The sequence below is a fragment of the Strigops habroptila genome, chromosome 4 (genome assembly GCF_004027225.2).
Source record: "Strigops habroptila isolate Jane chromosome 4, bStrHab1.2.pri, whole genome shotgun sequence".
Taxonomy (NCBI): domain Eukaryota; kingdom Metazoa; phylum Chordata; class Aves; order Psittaciformes; family Psittacidae; genus Strigops; species Strigops habroptila.
The window spans coordinates 5,611,373-5,632,496 of NC_046358.1; the positions used below are offsets into that span (position 1 = coordinate 5,611,373).

Below are 21,124 nucleotides of genomic sequence, written 5' to 3' on the forward strand. Positions count from 1 at the left end.
GACTGAAACAAAAAGACAAGCCTATCTCCATTGAAAGAATTGGTTAGCCAAGTGAATTAGGATCATAAGGCACAATTGTACTACCAAACAATGCAATAATTCAGGGCAAAATCAGCCCAAAGTACTTTTGATTTGCTCTGAATAAAAACAAAACAACCAACCAACCAAACTCATTCCTTGTCTATGATCTTCAGAGCACAAGGTTTCTTTCCTACGTAGCATGTGAATCCCACTAATTTGGGAACAGGGCTTCCCAAACTGTACATCAGGTGAAGACAGAATGCATTGACTCCAGTGCCACCCAAGAACCTACAAGCTCTGCAGAGGAACTCCCCACCCCAACAGCAATTGTTCTGCAAGAAGTCAGCTCTCCTGTTCCCATGCCTCATCCAGCAGGAGATGCTCCCTCCCCTCTCACCTGCCTCTCATTATTCTTTGCCTGTCAAAGGCTGAGGTTTTGGCTTTGCCCTTGTCTTCACCTCTTGCTTTCTGATCAAAGAGTGTCATGTCAGCACAAGGAGCAAGAGGAAAAGAGGAGACACGTGTGACTGCTATCAGGAAGGGTAAGACCCTGAAATGGGCAGTGCTTTGCCGTTTCCTCCCTCCCTCTCTCCAAACTGTCAGATGCCCTTGGTCCTGCGACTGAAAGCAGAGGAGGTTATTGCAGTTCATTCACACGGTACACAGGGCTGCTCTCGCCTCTCTTCCTGTTTGCATGGAATTATTGGTCTCTCTGGCAAATGGAGAAAGGAAGAGGCAGACAGAGAGAGAAGGAGGAGATGCTGGTGAGAGAGGATAGCCTTTTCCCTGGTTAATGAGCTGTAAATGAATAACAAGTGATATCAGAGTGATGTGGCCACCTTGCTGCTGACACAAATTCCCTTGAACAGTGTGAGCGAGTTCTGGGTAACAAAGCTCCAGTCTCTTCTACCCATTCTAGGCTCTCTACCATCACCTCAGCCTTGAATCTTCTGGCTAACCTAGAGTATAGTCACCTCAGGAATGGCAAAAAGCATGCACTAGCTTATACCAGCAAAGATGCAACAGCAGCAGCATCCCTCCACCCTCCCCTCCCCTCCAAAACATCTTGTAAAATGACAAGTCATCCTTTCTCAGCTCTGTCTGGCCTGATGAGCTGTGAAGCCAGTGTCCCAACACAGGGAGCACACACAGAGCACAGCCACTTTGGAGTAACACCAACTTGCGCAGCACGCACTGGGATCAACATGAGCACAACTTGCCATATGTAGCTGAAGTGCAACAATCCCCCATGTCTGGCTGTGAATCCGGCTCATCGACAGCTTGATACTGCTATCAGCACGGACCTTCAGATGGCAGGAAGCACAACTGAGGCTTTGACAGGGCCTTCCAACAGGAAAAGTCCAATCTGTGCTCCTCCCAGGAAGATGAAACGCACAAGGCAGAGCAGCTGCCCCCTCCTGCTAGCAGAGGAGCAAAGGGCAGCTCTCTGCCACTCCTGGGGAAGAAGGGGAAGGGAGGGGGTCCAGCCTGGAGCCTTCTCTACAGAGTATGTTTATCAGCATCAGCTACAATAGCCAGCTCTCCCTATGGAAACTCACTTTAAACCAGCAACAGCATTCTTTTGCCAGTACCACTCACCATTTCCCCAAGCAAATGAAGCTATCCTACCAGTATGTCCTTTTTTTCCCTTGCACATCTAAATGTAACTATGCAAAGGTGGTTTTGGTTGGTGTGTTTGTTTTTCTTCCTAGGGCCCTTGTATTGGCTAATGGTATCATTCTTTCACACTTCTAACCACACATACACACAAAGAAAAGAATAAAATCAAATGTGAAGTGTTCAAGTAACCTACGAAACTTCCTACTACGAAATAATCTGCTGACCAGCAAGACCCCGCTTCAGAAGATTGAAGTTGAGATCTTCGAAGCTCATTATTCCTGCTGCTGACTGGCTCCTACACAGCCTACGTGCAGTGACAGCTCATCAAGTCCTACTTGAAGGCTGAAAGTGAGACCTGACCCCACCACCTTAGTTTCCTTATAAATGCCACTGCATGGCAGCACGGAAAGTATGTCCACAGACTCTGTTTCTTTCTGGACTCCTTCTCTAGCTTTACTCGGCCATCAATACCTTGTTCTACAATTACACATAGTTCTCCAAAACACAACAGCCAGACATTCTTTGAAGCAACAGTTTTGAGACCCAGAGCTTCCTTAGTCTTCCCAGAGAACAGGGTTTAAGTGACATGAAAGACACAGTGTCATTCACTCATTGAATGACACATTCACAGTGCCAAGACACCTCATTAGAGGTAATGGCAATAACCAGCTCGCTTCAAAAAGCTGGGTTTTTAAAAGGTGCCTGCACAGAAGTGGGGAGGAAAAACAAAAGAGAAGAGTTAGAGAAGCCTCTTTCTTCAATCATTCTGGACTTCCACTGGGATGACACATTACAGAACAAAAGAAAACTCTACCTTAGATCCTACATTCCTCCTGTATGACCCTCAGTCCCACAGACCTTACAGCCCAGCTTCAGGGAACACAAGTCTGACTCATGGTGGATTTGAGATGTCATCCCAATGTCATCTCCAAACTACTGAAGCAAGAGCTCAGAACTTAAAAGAAAAAAGAAGATAAAAAAAGAAAAACAAATATCCAAAATAACATCCTGATAGTGGAGCTGCCAGGGAAAATGGTTAAACTTAGTCTGTAGCAATAAGAGGACCAATTAGATTATGCCTAGAAAAGAGTACTGCAGGCCTTTTTCTGCATGTAGGAAATGATAATGATAAATAATCCATACATACTGTTTACCTGATTGTTCCCTTAAGAATCATTTCATCTCCACTGAACTATGCAGTAAGGGAATAACGCTTTATGAATGACCCATGCCTGTTGTAGCCAAGTGCCTTTAGCAGCTGGTATCATGCTCACCTCAGCAGGTTGTCTCTTCAATATCAGTATCCCACACTGCTGTTGACTCCTCTGAACAGGAACGCTGCCCAATCCACTGCCAGAACTACTGCTAAAACAGATAAAAGCAGTAAGAAGCAGCTGCAATATTTTACAGGGAAGATAACAAAGGATGTGTAAAGCTGTGAAATGTACCACAGAAAAGCCAAAAAGAGAACTTAACAGCCCTCAGCTGCTAGCCCTTGTCCAGACTACCTTCTCTTTCAAACTGGTCTTCTCCATCCTCTAGCAGCTATGAAATAAAACAGCGTGAAGAACTGAGGCAAAAGAGGAAAGAACAGAATAAAGCAGAGGGCTGTTTACAGCACAGATGTTCATTTTTGTGATTTCCTCCCTTCCTCCCACCCCAGGAGTACTTTCATCAGCATGTGCTGCACATCACCAGAACTGATCATAACTGATACAGGATTGTTTCTGGGAAACAGCCTTTTTATAATGTATCTACGGAGCACTTTGTATCCAAGCACCATCCCACCTAAAAGCATCAATCAAAACAAATCAAATACTACTGCTCACAGGCAAAACAGAAATACAGTACTGGATTGCAAAACAGGCAGGAAACTCATTAAGATTCCCTTAAGGGCAGTAGGGGAAAAGTACCAATTCCCATTCATAGAAATATCATCCCTAGATGTAGCACAGAGGTCAGTACGAAGTGACAGTACTACAGAAATACCCATACAAAGAACACATCGGAGAGATACTGATATAGAGTTTTAAATTGCTTCAAGGTAAGCTTGACCATTAGTCTATTTCCCACTCATCCATTACCAGGCACAGATTTTGACAGGTTTTGCTAACACTGCTCTTAGAAGAGAGCCAGGGGTTCCCACTCTGCAGATGTACATACCCAAACCTAGATCAGCCAGAAGACTGCAGTAGAGCAAGGAGAGAAATGAGAAGAGCTGCCAAGAAACACAGCGAAGACTGGCAAAGGGGTGCAGGTCAGAATAAAGGACTATTAAGAGCTCTGTTGCAAAGCAAACTTGCCCTGATTTTGCCTTTACTATTCTGGATCCTGGCCTGTATGGTCTATTTCTGCTTTGGGGGTCACTGCAACTAAACCCAAGGTACAATAACAGCAAAATAAGGAGGGATTTTTTTCTTTGCCTTTTTTAATAAGCCCATAGGGTGGCAGTTAGGAGGGAAGGGTTAAAGGTCTGAAAATGAGAGAAAGAGGATCTGTGTGACAGGAAGGGAGCATGTGAGAGGGCGTGTGACAGGCTGTGTAGCAGAATATGTGTGTGTAGATCTGGTTCCCTCCAAGGCTGTTGGCCAAATGTGGAGCTGAACTTTCTGCAGACTTTGTCCTGCCAAGTCATGTTCCCTTCTCACACTGCCTGACATCACCACAAATACTCAGCTGGAAAACAGGCCAGAGCCAGGCAGAGTCCACTGCTCAAACACCAGCCAGTGAAATGGCTGCACTCACAGCACACCCACCAGATGAGAAACCAGAGCCACCACTCTCCTCACAGGTCATCTCCAAACCCAGGAGGCCCTACCCTCATCCATCCAGAAAGAGCCTTAACAAGGCACAAAGAGACTGGAGATGCTAACAGGCAAATGCTTTTCTATCACCCAAATAATGTAGCTGAGAATGGATCGAGCGCAGAGGCTCTAAGAGAGAAAAGCAAAAGGTAACCATCGGATTGTCAGTTTGTCACAACGTGTTATAAGGACCCAACTCTGTTCCCAACTCCAGTGCAACTCTACCATGAGGAGAAGAGAAGGAAGCCATCACACATGACCCATGGACAAACCAGGAACCAGCGGTTCTGCAAAGGCCAATGCTCAGCAGGGTCTGCATGAAGCGAGCAAGCAAACACTTCACTGTCAGAGAGCTCCCATCACCTGACTTCTCAAAAACAACTGTGAACCCAAGATCACTGCTGGAAACGGGAGCATGTGGACAAGTGTGTGGGAGCAGGCCATGGGGCTAAGCCAGTAGGTGGCTGGATTTCTTATTCTGATCCCTGTATCGAGGGAGAAGGGTGGGGATGGCCTGACAATTCTGGGACACTGCTGAAGGCACTACCCAGAGCAAGTATCAGGGAGTAGCAGCTGGAGACGATACAAGGGAGAACGAAGTCTTCAGTTTCTTGTTTTTATTTCAGCCTTCACCCCCAGAGCCTGCTTCTTAAAAGCAGCATGATAGAAAATGCCCTAAAAGTACAGGTAACAGGGAGAAGATTAATGTTTTCTTCAGGCAAAAGCTTCTGCTTTCTCCACTCCTATGTCCAGAAAAACAACCAGCTACTTGGGAGCTTTCTGCAGACCAAGAAAAACTTTTTCTTCAGTCCCATATAGCCCAGAAAGTCAAGTCCCCTCTTCTTACACACACCTACATAACAGAAGCTATACTATATGAACAGAAACTACATTATATTACATTAGTGGTGAGGCACTGGCACAGGGTGCCCAGGGAAGCTGTGGCTGCCCCATCCCTGGCAGTGTTCAAGGCCAGCTTGGATACAGGGGCTTGGAGCAACCTGCTCTAGTGGAAGGTGTCCCTGACTGTGGCAGGGGGTTGGAACTGGATGAGCTTTAAGGTCCCTTCAACCCAAGTATATGATCTATACTTATAGTATTTTACATTTTAAAGCACTCCTCACAACAGAAGTTCCCTCTTCCTTTGCTAAGGAAGGGAGTCTGACACCTTCCTTAAAGGTCTAGCAGGGCAACCTGTCTGCATGCTGTATCTACCTTAGATCATATCCCCAGGGCTTCCTGCCCAGACCTGCAGATGCCCAAGGACAGGTCCCCCTCAGCAGCTGTTAACACAGAAACCACCTTTTGAACATCTTCCTGGCCCCTTCCCAGAAACCAGGATATTATTCCTCTCCTCCAGCCAACAGCCACGGATGGAAGCAATCAGTCAGACCACCAGGATCACAGAGTCGGTGTTTGAAGACAAGGTGACAGCTTCTCCTTCTACACTCGGAGCGTGCAGCCAGGTGAGGTGCCCTGCCTCGGTGGCAGCACTCATGCAAGCCAAAGCATGCTGGCGAGGAGGGCTGGCCACAGCATGGGATGTGCATGGGTGAATGCATGTCAAGGCAAGCACCATCAGAACAAGTCTCAAAAGGCTGTTCCAGTGCAACCTCACGTCCCCACAAACATTTGCATGCGGGTTCCTGCTGGTAGGTGCACAAGAAGCCACTACATGTGCATGTCTGACAGCGTGACTGTGTCAAATCCTCCAGGAAAATTCAGTGGCATGGCATGTGGAGCCCTTTGGGGGCCGGCATATTTCAGCATGTATGCCCCTGGCAACCGAGATACACCACGGAGCTGTTGCAGAAGCCTACCTCTTTGCCCTCATTTCATAATGGCCCTAGATAGACTATTTAAATTCCAAACATTTTCCTTTAAATGGATCTTACACACATTTTCCAAGATTACACTCAATCAGTTTATTTTCTAAGCTAATGATAATTTATGATAAAGCCTAAAACAATCATTTAAACAAACACCCTATCCAGGCAGCACATGGTTGCTGGAGAATGTTTAAAGAACATAGTTCCTAAACTCAAGAAAGTCACTAAGTCCACAGAATCAGCCTCCACTCAAGTACCAAACAAATCCTTCTTAAAAAGGCAGAAAGATTAGCTTCTTCAATTCACTTATTAAATTAGTTCAGTTCAAAGTTGGGGGAGGCAGCATAAAACAGAAGAGGGTGTTTCTCTCTCCCAACCTCTGACTAAAAACAAGACATGGGAGGATGAGTTATGTTCATTCTAAGATCTGGAAGGACACAATGACCAAAACCAACCAGTTCAACTTTGCGAAACGCAGATAACACTATCCTGTTAGAATAAGGCAGTTTTAACACCACACTCCCCAGCAAGCGTATTGCATGTTTTCTCTTATGTATCCAGTGAGTGATTAGAGTCTAATTACAACAAAACCTGCATATTTAATTTAACTTTTTTATCCAAACGCAGTTTTGTACAAGTCATGAGGAAAGAAATTACTCACCTAGTAAATACAAATGACCATTTTCTAATGTGAACATTGACTGTGATATAATACAGCATAAGTGGGTGTACACACCGTACCATTCTGTTTAGCAAGAAGCAGTAATAGATGAGCCTAACCTATTAGAACAAACCTCCCTTTTAAGAAAGCATCAAATGCAAAACAAAGCTTAAATGAATTATTTAAACCACCAGCTTTAATCATGATTTAAACCAGCGAGTGGGAAGCCTTGATTTAAACCCATTAACCTTGTTTGTCTCATAGCTGTGGTAGGAGCAGTGGGGGCAGCACAGCCCCTCTCCCTGGAGGGAGAGAGGATGCAACTTCCAGCTCATTTCAAGACATTTTACAAGTATAGTTGCCAAATGCTTTCTCTACACCATAAAACAAACTCCAAAGCCTCACATGCCAGAGCCACCTACTCTCTTGTCAGTCATCTGCTTTAGCAATCGGGCTGATACTCACCCAACATCTTTTATTTACATCTCCGCGAGGTTTCTACACGTACACAATACAGCCTGACTCTGCAGCGTGGCTTTTGAATTGCTTCAGCCCTCACATCCCACGAGACTGTTCTCCTACTTGATCCTACAGACACTGTTCAAAACAAGAATTGGATTCCTCATTCTCTAACACCGTTCTCTTCAGTTCTTCACCAACTTCCCACTAAATAAATATTTATCCCCTAAACACACTGGAAGGTCTGCAGTGCTCTGCTCTTCTGTGCACTACCCCAATTAGCCTTTGCCCTCCCCAAATAAGACAGTTAAAAGATTGACAGTCTACACTGCAAAGTGATTTATGAAGTTATCCCAAAATTGAGTATATCACCTTAACGTTTTCTGACACTCAAAGTAATTTTGCTTTACAGGAAATCTGGTTTTGAGATCTCCAGATCTAAAAGTACAAGCTCCACTGGCTCCAGGGGTGTCTCCTTTTTAGTGAGGACACAAGAAAGGAATTTGTCTATGCTCCAAAAATAGAAAAAAGGTATTTTGTCCTGAGTGGGAAGTCACAGAACGATGACGACACAGGAGTGCTGAAGTAACCCATCATACCACTCCTAACAGAGACATTTTTAACATCTGCCACAACACAGCCTCATCTAATTTAACAATATTATACACATCTCTCAAACCCAGACAGACCACAGCACACCTTCTCTCTGCAGTAACCACAATGAAAACGCCAAGTCAAACGTTGTACTTATCTATTAGCAGAAGTACGATCCAATGACCAAGTTCAACCTGCCTGCAGCTGAAACGCAGACCTGTACCTGTCAGAGGAAGCATTCCCCTGAATCCCCTCCTAAAATGACATTCCTTCCCACCAAGACAAGTTTCCACAGCCCAAAGAACATGATTCTGCTGTCTTAAATTATTAGGTTGTGAGGAAAACAAGGCAACGTATCCTACTGCAGACCAGAACATTTTCCCCCAGAGAAACAAGGTATCTCTGTACAGTCACAGAATGGCTTGGGTTGGAAAGGACCTTAAAGATCATCCGGTTCCAACTCCATTGTAACATGCAGGGAGGCCTACAACAAGGTTTCACCTCAGTTCTAACACACTGATTTTTCTCCCAGATTGCCAGGTCTGTGAATCTTATTACTTGGTGGAAGGGAGGGAGAGTGACATACAATCTGATAAGCTTTCTTATTCAACATGCAAAGACCCACACATCCGCAACAATGAGACTTTCACAGCAGCTGCTTCCAGAGCAGAAAGCAGGATTCCCCCTTCAATGCAGTCAAGACAAAGCACATTATATTCCATATTCTTCCTTGAGCAGACGGGAACAGCATTTCTGAAAAACAGCAACAGACCTTAAATTCAAAACCTAAACTTTTGAAAACAGTCAACTTTGAGAGTCATGCGACCACAGACCACATCTGCTTACAAGAGACATGACCTGAGGTCTGGGACCATCAAACACTGAACAACAGCAAGAAAATCATCCTTGTGTTTACCACAGAATGAGGTTGCTGTGTTGTGAGGACTAACCCTCAAGAAAGCATCTTTCTGGGGGAGAAGTAGTAGTCACAACAACCAAACACACTTTAACACACTGGAAACAGGGCTCTTCCTGCAGGTGTGAGATCAGGGCAAGGCAGCAAACTCGCGCTCTGTACTCTGCTCTTCTGCACACCCTCTGCCTGCTCCTCGCTGCACAGCAGCTGGTAAAGGAAACGTGCTGACAAGGCGCAGAGAGCTGCGGCAGCAGCAACTGGAAACGACCGATGACTGTAGCCCAAGGCACAGAGCCAGGACACACTAATTCTCTGATAAAGTTTCCTATTCCTTAGTTTTGTTTAGAGTAGGCAGTTTATATATATAGTCCCTGCTATGGTACTTCTCACATCCCTTCACAACACAAGTAGCTGTAGGTTTCCTCCAGCAGCTACAGAGCTCCCGAGCAGCTCTGCAACAACCCATGTTCTGTCCTACCTAAGACTAGTTTGGGTTTTTATTTCCCCCATCTTTCATTTCGGTGGGGTGGGCTGGAGGAGGTCATTAGTTATTTTCACCCCTGCTTTTCTCATGTAAAAACTGGCCTCGTATGAAGAAGGACGCAGAGGTGTATGCGCGGATGAGAAAGACACATCACCAAGATAATAACTCAGAGCTGTGTTTCAAAAGTGGTTACCCCAGGAAGCCACACGGCCTGTCTGCCCTCACCAGTCTTGCACCAGTGGTATCATCCTGGTACACGTGCCACAGCTGTGATAGCAGAGAAGTGCAGTAAGGCCAAACTCCACCTGGTCCTGCACAACGTGTCCTGTGTCCGATGCCCTCCTTCCACAGCCCGAAGGAAAGAAGGGCCGAGCTCAGCAACACTCGGCTGAAATGCTCAAACCACATTTGCCTCCCCAACTAAAAGACACTTTTTTTTCCTTCTGTTTCTATCTCAGCAGGGGGGTTATGTCTTAGGACTCACTTATCCCACAATCCAAGCCCACTACTCACTAAAGGAAGTAAAAACCAGCTTTCCCTTTTTCTCCTCTCCTCAGGTATAACCTTCTCTCTGACACCTGGGGAGCAGCAGATAGTCCAGGATCCTTGGAAAGAGCAGCAGAGCCAAGAGGGCTCTTCCCTACAGACAAACATAGCCTGCAGTCGCAGCCAGAAACCGGCTGACACAAGTGATCCAATGGGTTAGTCAGAAATGTGACTCAGTGTGAGAGACTCCCTGAGTAAAATCCTTGCAGTGAAGGGCCTGGCTGTCCTTCCAGGAAAAAGAAAAGCGGGCAGGAATTTTCAGGAGATGAAGTATTGCTGCTTCACCGGTGATCCGAGGTTTACTTCTGGTCCAGAGCAAAATACCCATCCTGACACATCTGTGGCACAACAAGTCCCAGTGAAACGGCACAACGAAGAGTCACCACCTGCATAAGCAACATTACCTTTGAACAGCACCACCCAGGCTGACAGCTGTGCAGACACCTTTGTGTCCTAGGAAGGATCTGGGTGGTTGCGATCTGGGTTGACAGGATGCGATGGGTGAATGGAACACAGAAAGGCAGAGCTGAGCGGAGCAGACAAGGGGAACAGACGGCAAACAAGTTACCGCAGAGCAAACCAACATCTCCGTGCTGCACCCGGCAGCATCTCCCGGGACACCAAACGATAACGCTGCTCTCCCGACGCACGGCAACTGACATCCCCCGAACTCCTGCTCTAACGCGCCAGGTCCCGCTGCTGCCGCCCGACCCGACCCCTTCCACCGAGGGACCGCATCCCACCGCACAACCGCAGCCTCCGAGGCGCCGGGCTGGGCCCCGCTGCCACCGGCAACACCGGCCCCGCACCGGCTCCCACCCTCCGTCCACAGCGCGGGGGAGCCCGGCCCGCACCCGTCAGGCCCGGGGAAGTTCAGCGGGACGGGACAGGCCGCTACCGCCACCGCTTTTCCTTCCAGCGCCCTTCCAGCGCCGCCCGGCCCGGCCCGGCGCGGCAGCACCACAGTGCGCTGGGCCGCCGGCACCGGGTCCCAGGAAGCGCGGCCGCGGCTCGGGCCGGCGCAGGCCGCGGGGCGGGAGAGCGCGTCCCGATCCCACACCGGGAGTCACGGACACGCGGAGTGCCCGGGCCAGGCCGGCGAGGGGGAGAACGATGAAGAAAGAGAAGGAGAAGGTAAAAGGGGGAAGAAAGGGAACGGGGCAGGAGCGCGCGCCCCACGAACAGAACCGAGAGGAAAGTTACCGGCGCGGCCCGCGGCTCCCCGGCGGTGCGCGGCCGCCGCCCCCCGTGCGCAGAGTGCTGCGGGAGGCGAGGGGCGGCCCGGCCCGGCGCGGGTCCCGGTGCGGTGCGGGTCGCGGTGCGGGTCCCGGCGGGGCGCCGCGGCGAAGCTGCGCTGATGTCACGCGCGGCGCGGCCCCGGGTCACGTGCGGCGCGGCCCGCCCCGCCCCGCCGCCGGCCGGCGCGACAGGCCCCGCCCACAGCCCCGCCCACCGTCTCAGCCCCGCCTCCTCGGTCTGTGGCGACCGCGGGGCGCTTCCGGTGTGCGCGGGGAAAGCCGCGTCCGTGCGGGCCCGCGGGCGGCGGAGGGTCGGTTCCGGGTGGGGTGAGGCGCGATGGCGGCGCGGTGCGGCTGGGCGGGCGCCGTCCTGCTCCTCGCAGCGCTCTGCCTGCAGCCGCCGCCCGCCCGGCCCCGTGGCCTCCGCTTCGTGACGCTGGTGAGGGGGACGGGACGGGGCGCGGCGGGACGGGACGGGGCTGCCCCCCGGGGCGCGGTGCTGACGCGGTGCCGCCCGCAGGTGTACCGGCACGGGGACCGCTCGCCCGTCAAGGCCTACCCGCGGGACCCCTACCAGGAGGACGCTTGGCCGCAGGGCTTCGGGCAGCTCACGCAGGTGCTTGCGGGGCCGGGGCCGGGAGCGGGGTTCGGGGTCAGGACTGTCGGTAACGCGCGGTGCCGTTGCAGGTGGGGATGCGGCAGCAGTGGGAGCTGGGCCGGGCCCTGCGGCGGCGCTACCGCGGCTTCCTCAGCGACAAGTACCGGCGGCAGGAGGTACCGGGGCGCGGGGGGCTGCGGGGGGCGGCTTCCCTCGGCGGGGAAGCGCCGGGGCCGGGTCTTGTCTCGGTGTTCGTGTTTCCCAGCCCGCCCCCAGCGCAGGCGGGAGCAGAGGGGCCGAGCAGCGGCGGGGCTGGGAGGCTGCCGGAGCCGCCGGCTTGGGACCGCAGGGGATCCATACTCCAGGCGGTGTGCGATGGCTGGTGCGCCTTTCTTACTCGAGGTTGTAAGGTTATTCAGTGTGTTTGTGTGTGTCCCGTCAGCTGAGCAGGATGCAGCCCGTGTTGGCTCTGTGGGGACCCCAGTGCGCTTCAGGGACAATCTCATGGGCATCTGTGAACATAAGCAGTAGTTACTAACCAGAAATAACCCTCTCATTTGTTTCCACCTATAAAGTACCAATGGTTTCAGTCCCCCAAAGCTATTAATTTTCCTCTCTCTCTCTCCAGGATGTTGCCACACTTTACAGTAGTTCTTGAGAAATGGGTAGGTTTCTTGTGTAAAGAGTCGTGGAGCCCTTGTGGAACCATGTGCTGAGCACAGGGGAAAGTCTGAAACATCCAGAACAGTCAGGAAATCCTCCCAAAATACTCCTGATGGTTGGTCAGAGAGGTGTGAGTCAACGGGAACATGAGCAAGTGTCATGCTGAGAGGCATGCCATCACGGGTTCAGATGGACAGTGGGCAGGCAAGACCCCGTATCCTACACTGGCTCTGCATCTGCTCAGTTGTTTTATCCCAGCTCACTTGGGGTGATTAACCACACTGAGAAGCCCGGTACAACTTTCTGTCATCATTTCCCCCCTTTTCAGGCTGCCCAGTACATCCCCAGCTTGCCAGAGTTCAGATTGCACCCCTTCTTTGACATTTGCTTCATCAACAAAACTTCCAGAATCGGCTCAAACAGGATCCTTTAACATTCCTCAGCGGTTCATTTGCAAACATACTTCACTCTTATAAAGCTTTTGCCCGCTGAAACTGTTTTCTTTCCCATGTTTGAGAAGGAAAAACAAACGGAGGCATATGCAAACACAAGCAGTTGTGCTAACCAAGCCCAAAGCCCTGCTCGAGTTGAGCAACCTCCCTTAGCAGGAGCGTTGTCTCTGGGTGACAGCCTGTGACCCTCTGTCACCTGACTCAGCGACAGGCTGGAGCCCTGGCAGAGGTGCTGGAGGCAGCACCCAGGGCTTGACCGGCCTTTGCAACACTTCTACCATTAGAGCCTTATCTTCTAATATATTTCCCTTCTATTTCTTCAGAGCTGACGAAGGAGGGAAGCAGTCCGGGGTAATGAGCACAGGGGCAGTGGTTTTCAAGCCATAGTTAAAAGTGGGTAGAAATTATCAGAGAAAAGGCAACTTTTTGTTTTCCTAGTGACTTTTGAGTTTTGAGGCACACTTCACATGAGGGATGCTCTGCACAGTGAGCAGATGTGCTTTTTCTTATGTTTCTGTCTCCTCATTGAACATTAAAAGAAAAGAATTCCCCATCTTGACATTGTATTTCATTCTTCTGGCTTTTTGTTCGTGGTGTTTCAGGTTCAACGTGCTGGTTTCTAGGTCATTCCTTCATGATTTCCTGTGTTCCTCTTGTTTTCTCAGTGGCTTCTCTCCAGTCTCCCCCTAAAAGTGTTTTCAGCACACAGATACCACAATACCGAAGTTTTGCCATTTTGACCTTCTGAACTTTTCTGTATTTTTCTCATTTCTCTTCTGGTGCAGATCTCTCCCTCTGAGCTCTGGAATGAGAAGTCTTGGCCCATTCATCCCAAGAGTCTACAATGATCAAATGAAATCCCTGCTCCCTCTTTTCCTCCTCTCCTGTTAGTCAGATCGCTCTTGTCTTCATTTCTCAGACGGAAAAACTGAAGTGTGGAGAAGCCAGTTTTTTCCCATGACTCCAGCAGGGCATTCCCAGAACTGGGAACTGAATGCAGGAGTCCTGCACATTTCCTGTTTGTGCCATCGTTATCGGCATCTGTCTTGCTCTTATAGAATCCCAGACTGGTTTGGGTTGGAAGGACCTTAAAGCTCATCCATGGGCAGGGACACCTTCCATTAGAGCAGGTTGCTCCAAGCCCCTGTGTCCAACCTGGCCTTGAACACTGCCAGGGATGGGGCAGCCACAGCTTCTCTGGGCACCCTGTGCCAGTGCCTCAGCACCCTCACAGGGAAGAACTTCTGCCTAAGAGCTCATCTCAATCTCCCCTCTGTCACTTTAAAGCCATTCCCCTTGTCCTGTGTCCTGGGTTCAGGCTCTGTCACTATAGGCCCTTGTAAAAAGCCCCTCTCCAGGTTTCTTGTAGCCCCTTTAGGCACTGGAAGCTGCTTTAAGGTCTCCCCTTAAGGAGTCTTCTCTTCTCCAGGCTGAACCAGCCCAGCTCTCTCAGCCTGGCTCCATAGGAGGAGTGCTTCAGCTCTTTTACTCTTCCCCATGCTCAGACTCCTCTCTACTTGTATCCCCTGGGGACAGCACCTGCCCATCCCACTGCTCCAGCACAGCCCCCTCCAGTGTTACACACCAAATTGTCTTTGTGTCTGTCCTTACAGTTTTGGCCAGGCTGACATCAGCAAGCTCGGTCCCATCAGCTCCCATTATCCTGTTGTCCATGAGCAGCTGCAGGGCACTTGGCAACGTTCCTCAGCGAGTGCATCCAAGGAGCATCACCACTTACAACAGCGTTACTAATGGTGCACTGTCCTGTCCTGGCAGATCTTTGTCCGCAGCACGGACTATGACCGGACACTGATGAGCGCGGAGGCCAACCTGGCAGGCATGTATCCCCCAGAGGGAGCACAGGTCTTCAACCCCAACATCTCCTGGCAGCCCATCCCTGTGCACACAGTGGCCAGGTCCGATGAAAGGGTAAGTTAGGCTCAAGGATACGTACTGACTACTCAGTGTGTTATGCTTTCTCCAAAAGTCTTTGCTTCAGTCTGGATTCAGATTGTCTTAACTCCTCCTGGGACCTACCTTGCAAAGGTTCTTCAGTTCTAAGATGAGAATTCAGGGGTTGTGTTCACTCAGCATGTTAGATGCAACACCACAGCAGACCGCAGACGACCTGGACTATGTTGAAGGCAGTACTTGAGGCTGTTTAGAGATGCCTCCTGCTTGTCAGGGTTTCATTACAGTTGCACGTGTTGATTCCAAGTTCTGTACTTCCATGTTCAAGCTGCTCTTGTTGTCTCTGCCCAGCTACTGAAGTTTCCTTTGACCCCCTGTCCACGGTATGAACAGCTACAGAATGAAACCCGGCACTCAGCATTATACGTAAATAAGACCAAAGAGAATTGGGTAAGCGATTGTTTGCATGAGATAAGGTGGTCTTAGGCTTGTAGTTAAAGTATTATCACCTCTGTATAATCAGAGCTCTGGGAAGAGGGTGGGAATACCTGTACATGTAATACAGGATGAGGTTAGAAAACTGAAGACCTTTCTCTTTTCTCATACCTACAGCAATTCCTGCAGATGGTGGCAAATGAGACTGGGATCCGGGATGTCTCTCTCGAGGGTGTTTGGAGCGTGTATGACACACTGTTCTGCGAAGTAAGTTTGGCCATCACCGTACAGCCGCCGGAATTTGGCCTGTGGGACTCTGGATTTGGTAGAAAATTATTTTGCAAAGTCCCATAAAATCCCCAAAACTTCTCACCATTCCCACCCTGCAGTTACAAGTAATGTTCCGATTTCAGAATAACAACAGTTCCCACTCACTAAAGGCATGTGCCAAGAATTACCTGCTTGGCACCCTATAACCTCCCACTTTGTAGCTTAGGTATTGTGCCAGAGCCAGAAAAAGTCCCACCTGCATAATAAATACCTCTTTTGCAAGTACCTAGAAATGACCACAGCTGAAATCTTTAGATTTCTGTGGACAAGGCTGAGTTAAGCAGGGTAGAAATGAGATCTCTGGGAACCGAAGAACTTTACGATTTAGATTGGGAGCTTAAATGAGGACTATTCCTGGTTCTATCTCTCTGTTGCTTCAGATCAATCACTTTTATTTCTGTGCTTCTGGTAATGCCATCTCTAAAAGAAAATAATGCTCTTCTAGGTTAAGTGGGGTTCATCCGCATCTGGTTTTTGACCTGTTGTAATGTCCTTTGCCAGAGACGGACTCTAGAGATAGATGTTACCCTTTTACTGTCTGGGGTGAGGCACCAGACTCTATATTCATGTGTTTTTTTGAAAGCACATCTCACGAAGGCTTAAGCAAAATAAAAGATCAGGTTTAGCTGTGCTGTGATAGTGCTAAAGTAGAGATCACATATCCCAGAGACTTACAGTGCTCACACACAAGTTCATTTGTGTGTAACTATATAGCACAGTAAATTATAGAGTTCTTTCATGTCAAAACTAACTGAAGGTGAAGGAAGCCATAAACCTGAGCAGTTTGATCCTGTGTCATGCTAATCCTGGGGAGGTGCAAGACTACTTGGCTTGCTGGCAGTGGTACCCAGTGGTACGTGCTATTTTGGGGATGTGAAAGATAAATCTGCGTGGAATTGCACTTTGCTATGTAAAGTAGCAGCTTGAGTTGCTGCAAGCTGAGAATATTCCAGTCCAGAGCTGTGTTGCACTGTGTAAATTTGCCCTTTGATACACGAACCCGACCTCCTCTCCTGGAACAGTGAATCAGAGTGAAACAACTGCTGTTGGTAACAAAAATCATTTGATCAGAGAGATCAAGAATTTCAAATCTCTTTCATTTTCAAGACTCACTGAGCTTGCACACTGAGCCCTGAAGGCCAGCTGACAACCACTGTAATCCCCAAGAACCTGGAGAATGGCTTCCCAAAATGAAACAATGGCATTGTGAAAAAGGGGAGATTTTACGCTCAAAACTACACCCTCAGGCAAAAAGTCTCACCCGCTTTGGGCTTCCTCCTTTTTTCTAACTCATAGAAACACTGCTCTGAAGAGGAGGATTGTTTTTCTCACCTGAGCCAGTGGATTCATTGTACCACAAGAAATAGCTGAACTTCCGAGCCATTCTCACTGTAATTTACTGAAAAACTAACTAAATACCTGAGTTTTTGATGGGAGTTTCTCCAAACCACTCAGAATGGGCCATTAAGGATATTCCGTTTCATCTTCTGGCAGTTGAATGGGATGTGGCATAGAAAATTGCTCCATCTAATGCCAGGAAACCACAACTGCTGTTTGCCTGCCAGGATAACTAATCCTTTCTTGTAATGGGTTGGCTGCAAAGCAAATTCTTCCCTTGGTTCCCAGTTCTGTGTGTTCTGGGTTGGTGTGTGGGGCTTTGTCAAGTGGTGCATCCCAGTGTTAGGTCTGTAAAGCACTTGATAACTTTCTCCAGGATCATTCAGTGCCCCTCAGGGAAATGGTACACGAGAAACCTCGAGTTCATGCTCGCTCCTTTATCTTTTCTGTTGGGTTTTGTGTTTGATTTTCTTCTTGATTGAATGGTATCTGCAGGGCAGAATCAGCCACATGTAAAGTAAACGCCCTGAGATTATTATTATCAGTGGTACAACATGATCTGGCACAGAAATGTAGCTCTTGGATTTTACTCTTCATGCTTCTCATTAGTAATTTCTGGAACAACATTAAACTCCACATCTATTCTTTGCATACAGCACAGCAGTGTGAGGACTGAAGCATAAATAGGAAAGGGGCATATTTAACACAATACAGGAAACCAGTAGCAGGATGGGCAGGACTCCAAACCCCCTGACTCCCATCCTCTCATCAACCTGTGCTCCTTGCTACCTGCAGATGAGTATTGTGTTTCTCTTTCTAGCAAGTACACAAAATGGACTTGCCTGAATGGGTGACACCAGATGTCATGGCTCGATTGAAGCAACTCAAAGACTTTGGGTTTGAATTTCTGTTTGGGATCCAAGATCGGGTAGAAAAAGCTCGTCTGCAAGGCGGTGAGTGCACCAGGAGGGAGCTTCATGCTGCTCTGTCTAGTTTCTGCCTCTTAGTAGCTGTTCCCTTTCTTCAGGGGTCCTGCTGGATCACATAAGGAAAAACCTAACCAAAGCAGCAGAAGTTTCTACCCACCAGAACCTGAAACTGCTTGTCTATTCAGCGGTAAGTGAGAGCTCAGGGGCTTTTATCCATCTCCTCCTCCTCACAGGGAACTTGGGCTTGGTGATAGTTTTAACCCTTTCTGGCTTCTCTACAGTCCGTGCAGTGATCAGGACATGCACCTTTGCCTCGGGCTGGGTGGGGTGTGCGGAATCTGGCATTATTCCTAGGGAGAGCCTGAGGAAATTCCCAACCTGCACTTTGTTCCTATTAGCTTATGCTTGTGGATGAGACTGGCAGGCTCTGGGGAGCCACTGCTGTGTTTATTTGGTTGATGCTACTCAGATGTGATGTTTCCGCAGTGTAGGTAGAGCCATTCCCCCTTTCCAGCAGCTTACAGACTGGAAAATCAAGCGTCTCCCAAATGGCTCCCTAGAGATTAATTCTTAAAGAACAACTCAAGATACATGACCATGTTTCACTTCCTCCCCTGGCACCACCACAGATCACCATTCTAGCAGTACAGTTCCTCTGCCTTCTTCCAGATGGAAGTTGCAAAGGTGACAGCACTGCCCTGTCCATTACTGGTACAGTCTGAGCTGCCCTGCCACATGCCTAAGGGTGACTGATTTGGTTTTTTTCCCTCTTCCTCAGCATGACACTACACTTGTGGCACTGCAGATGGCTCTAGATGTCTACAACAAGATTCAACCACCATACGCCTCATGTCATTTATTTGAGCTGTACCAAGAGGATGATGGGTGAGGGCTGCAGTAAAGACGTCTGCTGTGATTTCACCTCAAGGGTTAGATACCTAGGCCAGGCTCCACCCTAGGGGGATGCAGTCTTGCTCCTAGTGGCAGATTTAGGAGGAAAACTACCACCAGAAGAAAGGGAAGCGTGTGCACACTGAGGTTATGGGAAGGGATGACTTCAGTTGGAGGAAGAAGAACAAACCTAAACATGTGGCTATGTTTTGTTTTCAGTAACTACTCTGTGGAGATGTTTTACCAGAACGAGAGTGGGAAGGAACCTTCCCCACTGACAATCCCTGGCTGTCAGCATAAATGCCCACTGCAAAGATTCTTGGAGCTCACAGATCCTGTTATTCCCCAGGACTGGGAGCGAGAATGCCAGGTAGCAACCATCATTCACGATACAGGTGAGCCCAGGCTGGACCCACGTGCAGCACAAGGGGAAAGCTTGGCTGATCCCATGCTGACCACTTGTTTTCTCCCTTGCAGAACTGTTCGTGGGTCTGGCTGTCTGTGGATCCATTCTTCTTCTCCTCATAATCCTCCTCTTGACTGTACTCTTTCGCATACAGTCCCAGCACCCTGGCTACCGGCATGTTTCCAACGAGGGAGAAGATCAGGCCTGACAGTTGCTTCGACTCCTTCCCAAGCAGTAGGAGGGAGCAGTGTTGCCCCTAAGGATGATTTGGGCACCTTCAGTTACTGAGCATTCTTTTGCTTTGGCCTTTGCTTCCCAGAATGAAGCGGGACTTGATTTTTGGATATTCGCTAAAGGCGACATCCCAGAGAGGGAGGACTGAGCTGTTTCTAATGGAAATGACACCTTAATTCTGCAGCCAGTGTACTGTGTGGTGCCCCCAGCCCTTTAGAGTTTACCTAGCCTGGGATTCCCAACACGGCCACCTGGAGCTGGGCAAGAGTTTTCCTCTGTTCAAGTGATTGTAAATGTTTTACCACTCACCATGACTGTGGCAGAGGGGCCTCCAGCAGCTGCCACATGCAGTGCAGTCAGGAGCTGCATGTCTCTTCAGGGTCAACCTGCCCCGAGTGCTTTTCTCTCAAGCCACTGGGCTGATGATGATGGTGGGAAGGCTGGGCTCGGAGCAGAGCAGCAATGCACCAAGACTCATCTCCTGTCCACGCAGAGGGAGCTGCTGCAGGTGATGGCAGACAGTCAAAAGTGTTTCTTGAGGTTGCTGCCAAGTAATTGCTACTGGCAACTGGTCTTATTTTCTCTCCTCACATTGTAGCTCAAGAGAAGAGTGGCCTGGAATCAGGACAAGATTGGCAGTAGTTTCTAGGATTCAGCTCTGAGTAGGTGACATATGACCCAAAGAAGCTTTAAGTGCTTCATGAGAGATGAATTCCTGTGGCCACAGCAAACTCACACCCATTTCTTGTGCAACATTGGCTCTAGAAAGGAAAGTCCCCATAGATTAGAAACTTGGGCCCCGTGTAAAGATTCAGCCTTTGAATTTCACTTACCCACCTCTGAGTTTCAGGTATCTATTACAGGGATAGCCAGTAGTGCAGGCAGTCCAGATTTCAGCTGTGAGCCGAAGGAATATGCTTTACCAGCAGAATGGCTTTACGCTGTAATTAAAAGAGATGTAGCAGAGCTGTACCTAAGACTAGATTAAATGCCAGGGTCTGTAGTTTTCCTTCCTATCTTTCCTACTGGATGGACAACAAACAAGCAGAAACCCCGCACCTTCACTTCCCACAGGGTTTGGCCAAAGCATGGTTCTGTTTCTGGGCTGGCCCCTGTGCGCAGCGCAGCTGCTGCAGGAGCTCCGTGCCAGGCACTCGCCACCTGCCCTGGAGCTCTTGGCAGCAAAGGAGAGACTGCGGCAGGCACCAGAAGCACAGGCTCTTCACATGGTGATGGTGCATATTCACTTCCCACTTTTACTTCCCTTCCTGGTGCACTTCCCTTCCCCTCTTGGCGGCTGAAGCCCGTTCTTAGGTTACAGACATTTCCTTTTCTTCCCCTATGGAGTGCCATGGGGACTCTTCCCTACACCGTAACTAGTCTCTCCTAGCATGGGAACTCTAAATCAGCAGAAGCAGCCTGCTGTTCTCAGCATCTTCCTCACCTTTCTGTCCTCTGAAAATATAATCTATGTCTTTTGTACAGCAAGATAGTCATAAAGAAAAAGCTCCTGCCCGTGAGAACACGCACAAGAAAGAGGTAATAGAAAGTGCACTGAAGAGGCCCAGACCTGTTTTTTAAAGTCAGCAAATTTTGCACACAGAGGAAAGGTTTCTATGATGATTTAAACATTTTGACTGTGAATGACTTTCTGTAATTGTTCCAATACATTTCATGATTAAAATCAAATTTGCACCTAACTATTCCTCATCTTCTCCAAGAGCTCACAGGGCACCAGTGTGCTCTGTGCTGGCAAACAGGCAGC

General features: G+C 48.9%; 2 protein-coding genes across 4 annotated transcripts in view; one reads left to right on the top strand and one right to left on the bottom strand.

The window, feature by feature from the left end:
• The window catches only part of NR1H3 (nuclear receptor subfamily 1 group H member 3), a 31,962-nt gene extending 20,649 nt beyond the window's left edge, over nt 1-11,313 (bottom strand). For 2 of the 3 annotated variants that reach the window (XM_030481495.1, XM_030481493.1), the window contains exon 1: nt 11,138-11,313. The gene's annotated coding sequence lies outside the window, so the exon portion shown is untranslated. Of the gene's footprint in view, nt 1-2,915; nt 7,359-11,137 lie in introns of those variants that run through there. The other variant, XM_030481494.1, reaches the window with a different exon arrangement.
• A 99-nt stretch (nt 11,314-11,412) lies between these two features.
• On the top strand, nt 11,413-21,062 carry ACP2 (acid phosphatase 2, lysosomal). The gene is made up of 11 exons (XM_030481492.1): nt 11,413-11,611; nt 11,693-11,788; nt 11,860-11,946; nt 14,662-14,814; nt 15,148-15,246; nt 15,409-15,498; nt 17,720-17,852; nt 17,927-18,015; nt 18,607-18,713; nt 18,939-19,114; nt 19,197-21,062. The coding sequence occupies exons 1-11, from the start codon at nt 11,510-11,512 to the stop codon at nt 19,331-19,333; spliced, it is 1,269 nt and encodes a 422-aa protein (XP_030337352.1). The 5' UTR covers nt 11,413-11,509; the 3' UTR covers nt 19,334-21,062.
• The last annotated feature ends 62 nt before the right edge of the window (nt 21,063-21,124 follow it).

Coding starts and splice junctions, on each gene's coding strand:
- ACP2 (XM_030481492.1), top strand. CDS start 11,510: ATGGCGGCGCGGTGCGGCTGGGCGGGCGCCGTCCTGCTCCTCGCAGCG. Junction 11,947..14,661: donor ACAAGTACCGGCGGCAGGAG/GTACCGGGGCGC, acceptor CTGTCCTGGCAG/ATCTTTGTCCGCAGCACGGA. Junction 18,714..18,938: donor CTGTACCAAGAGGATGATGG/GTGAGGGCTGCA, acceptor TTTTGTTTTCAG/TAACTACTCTGTGGAGATGT.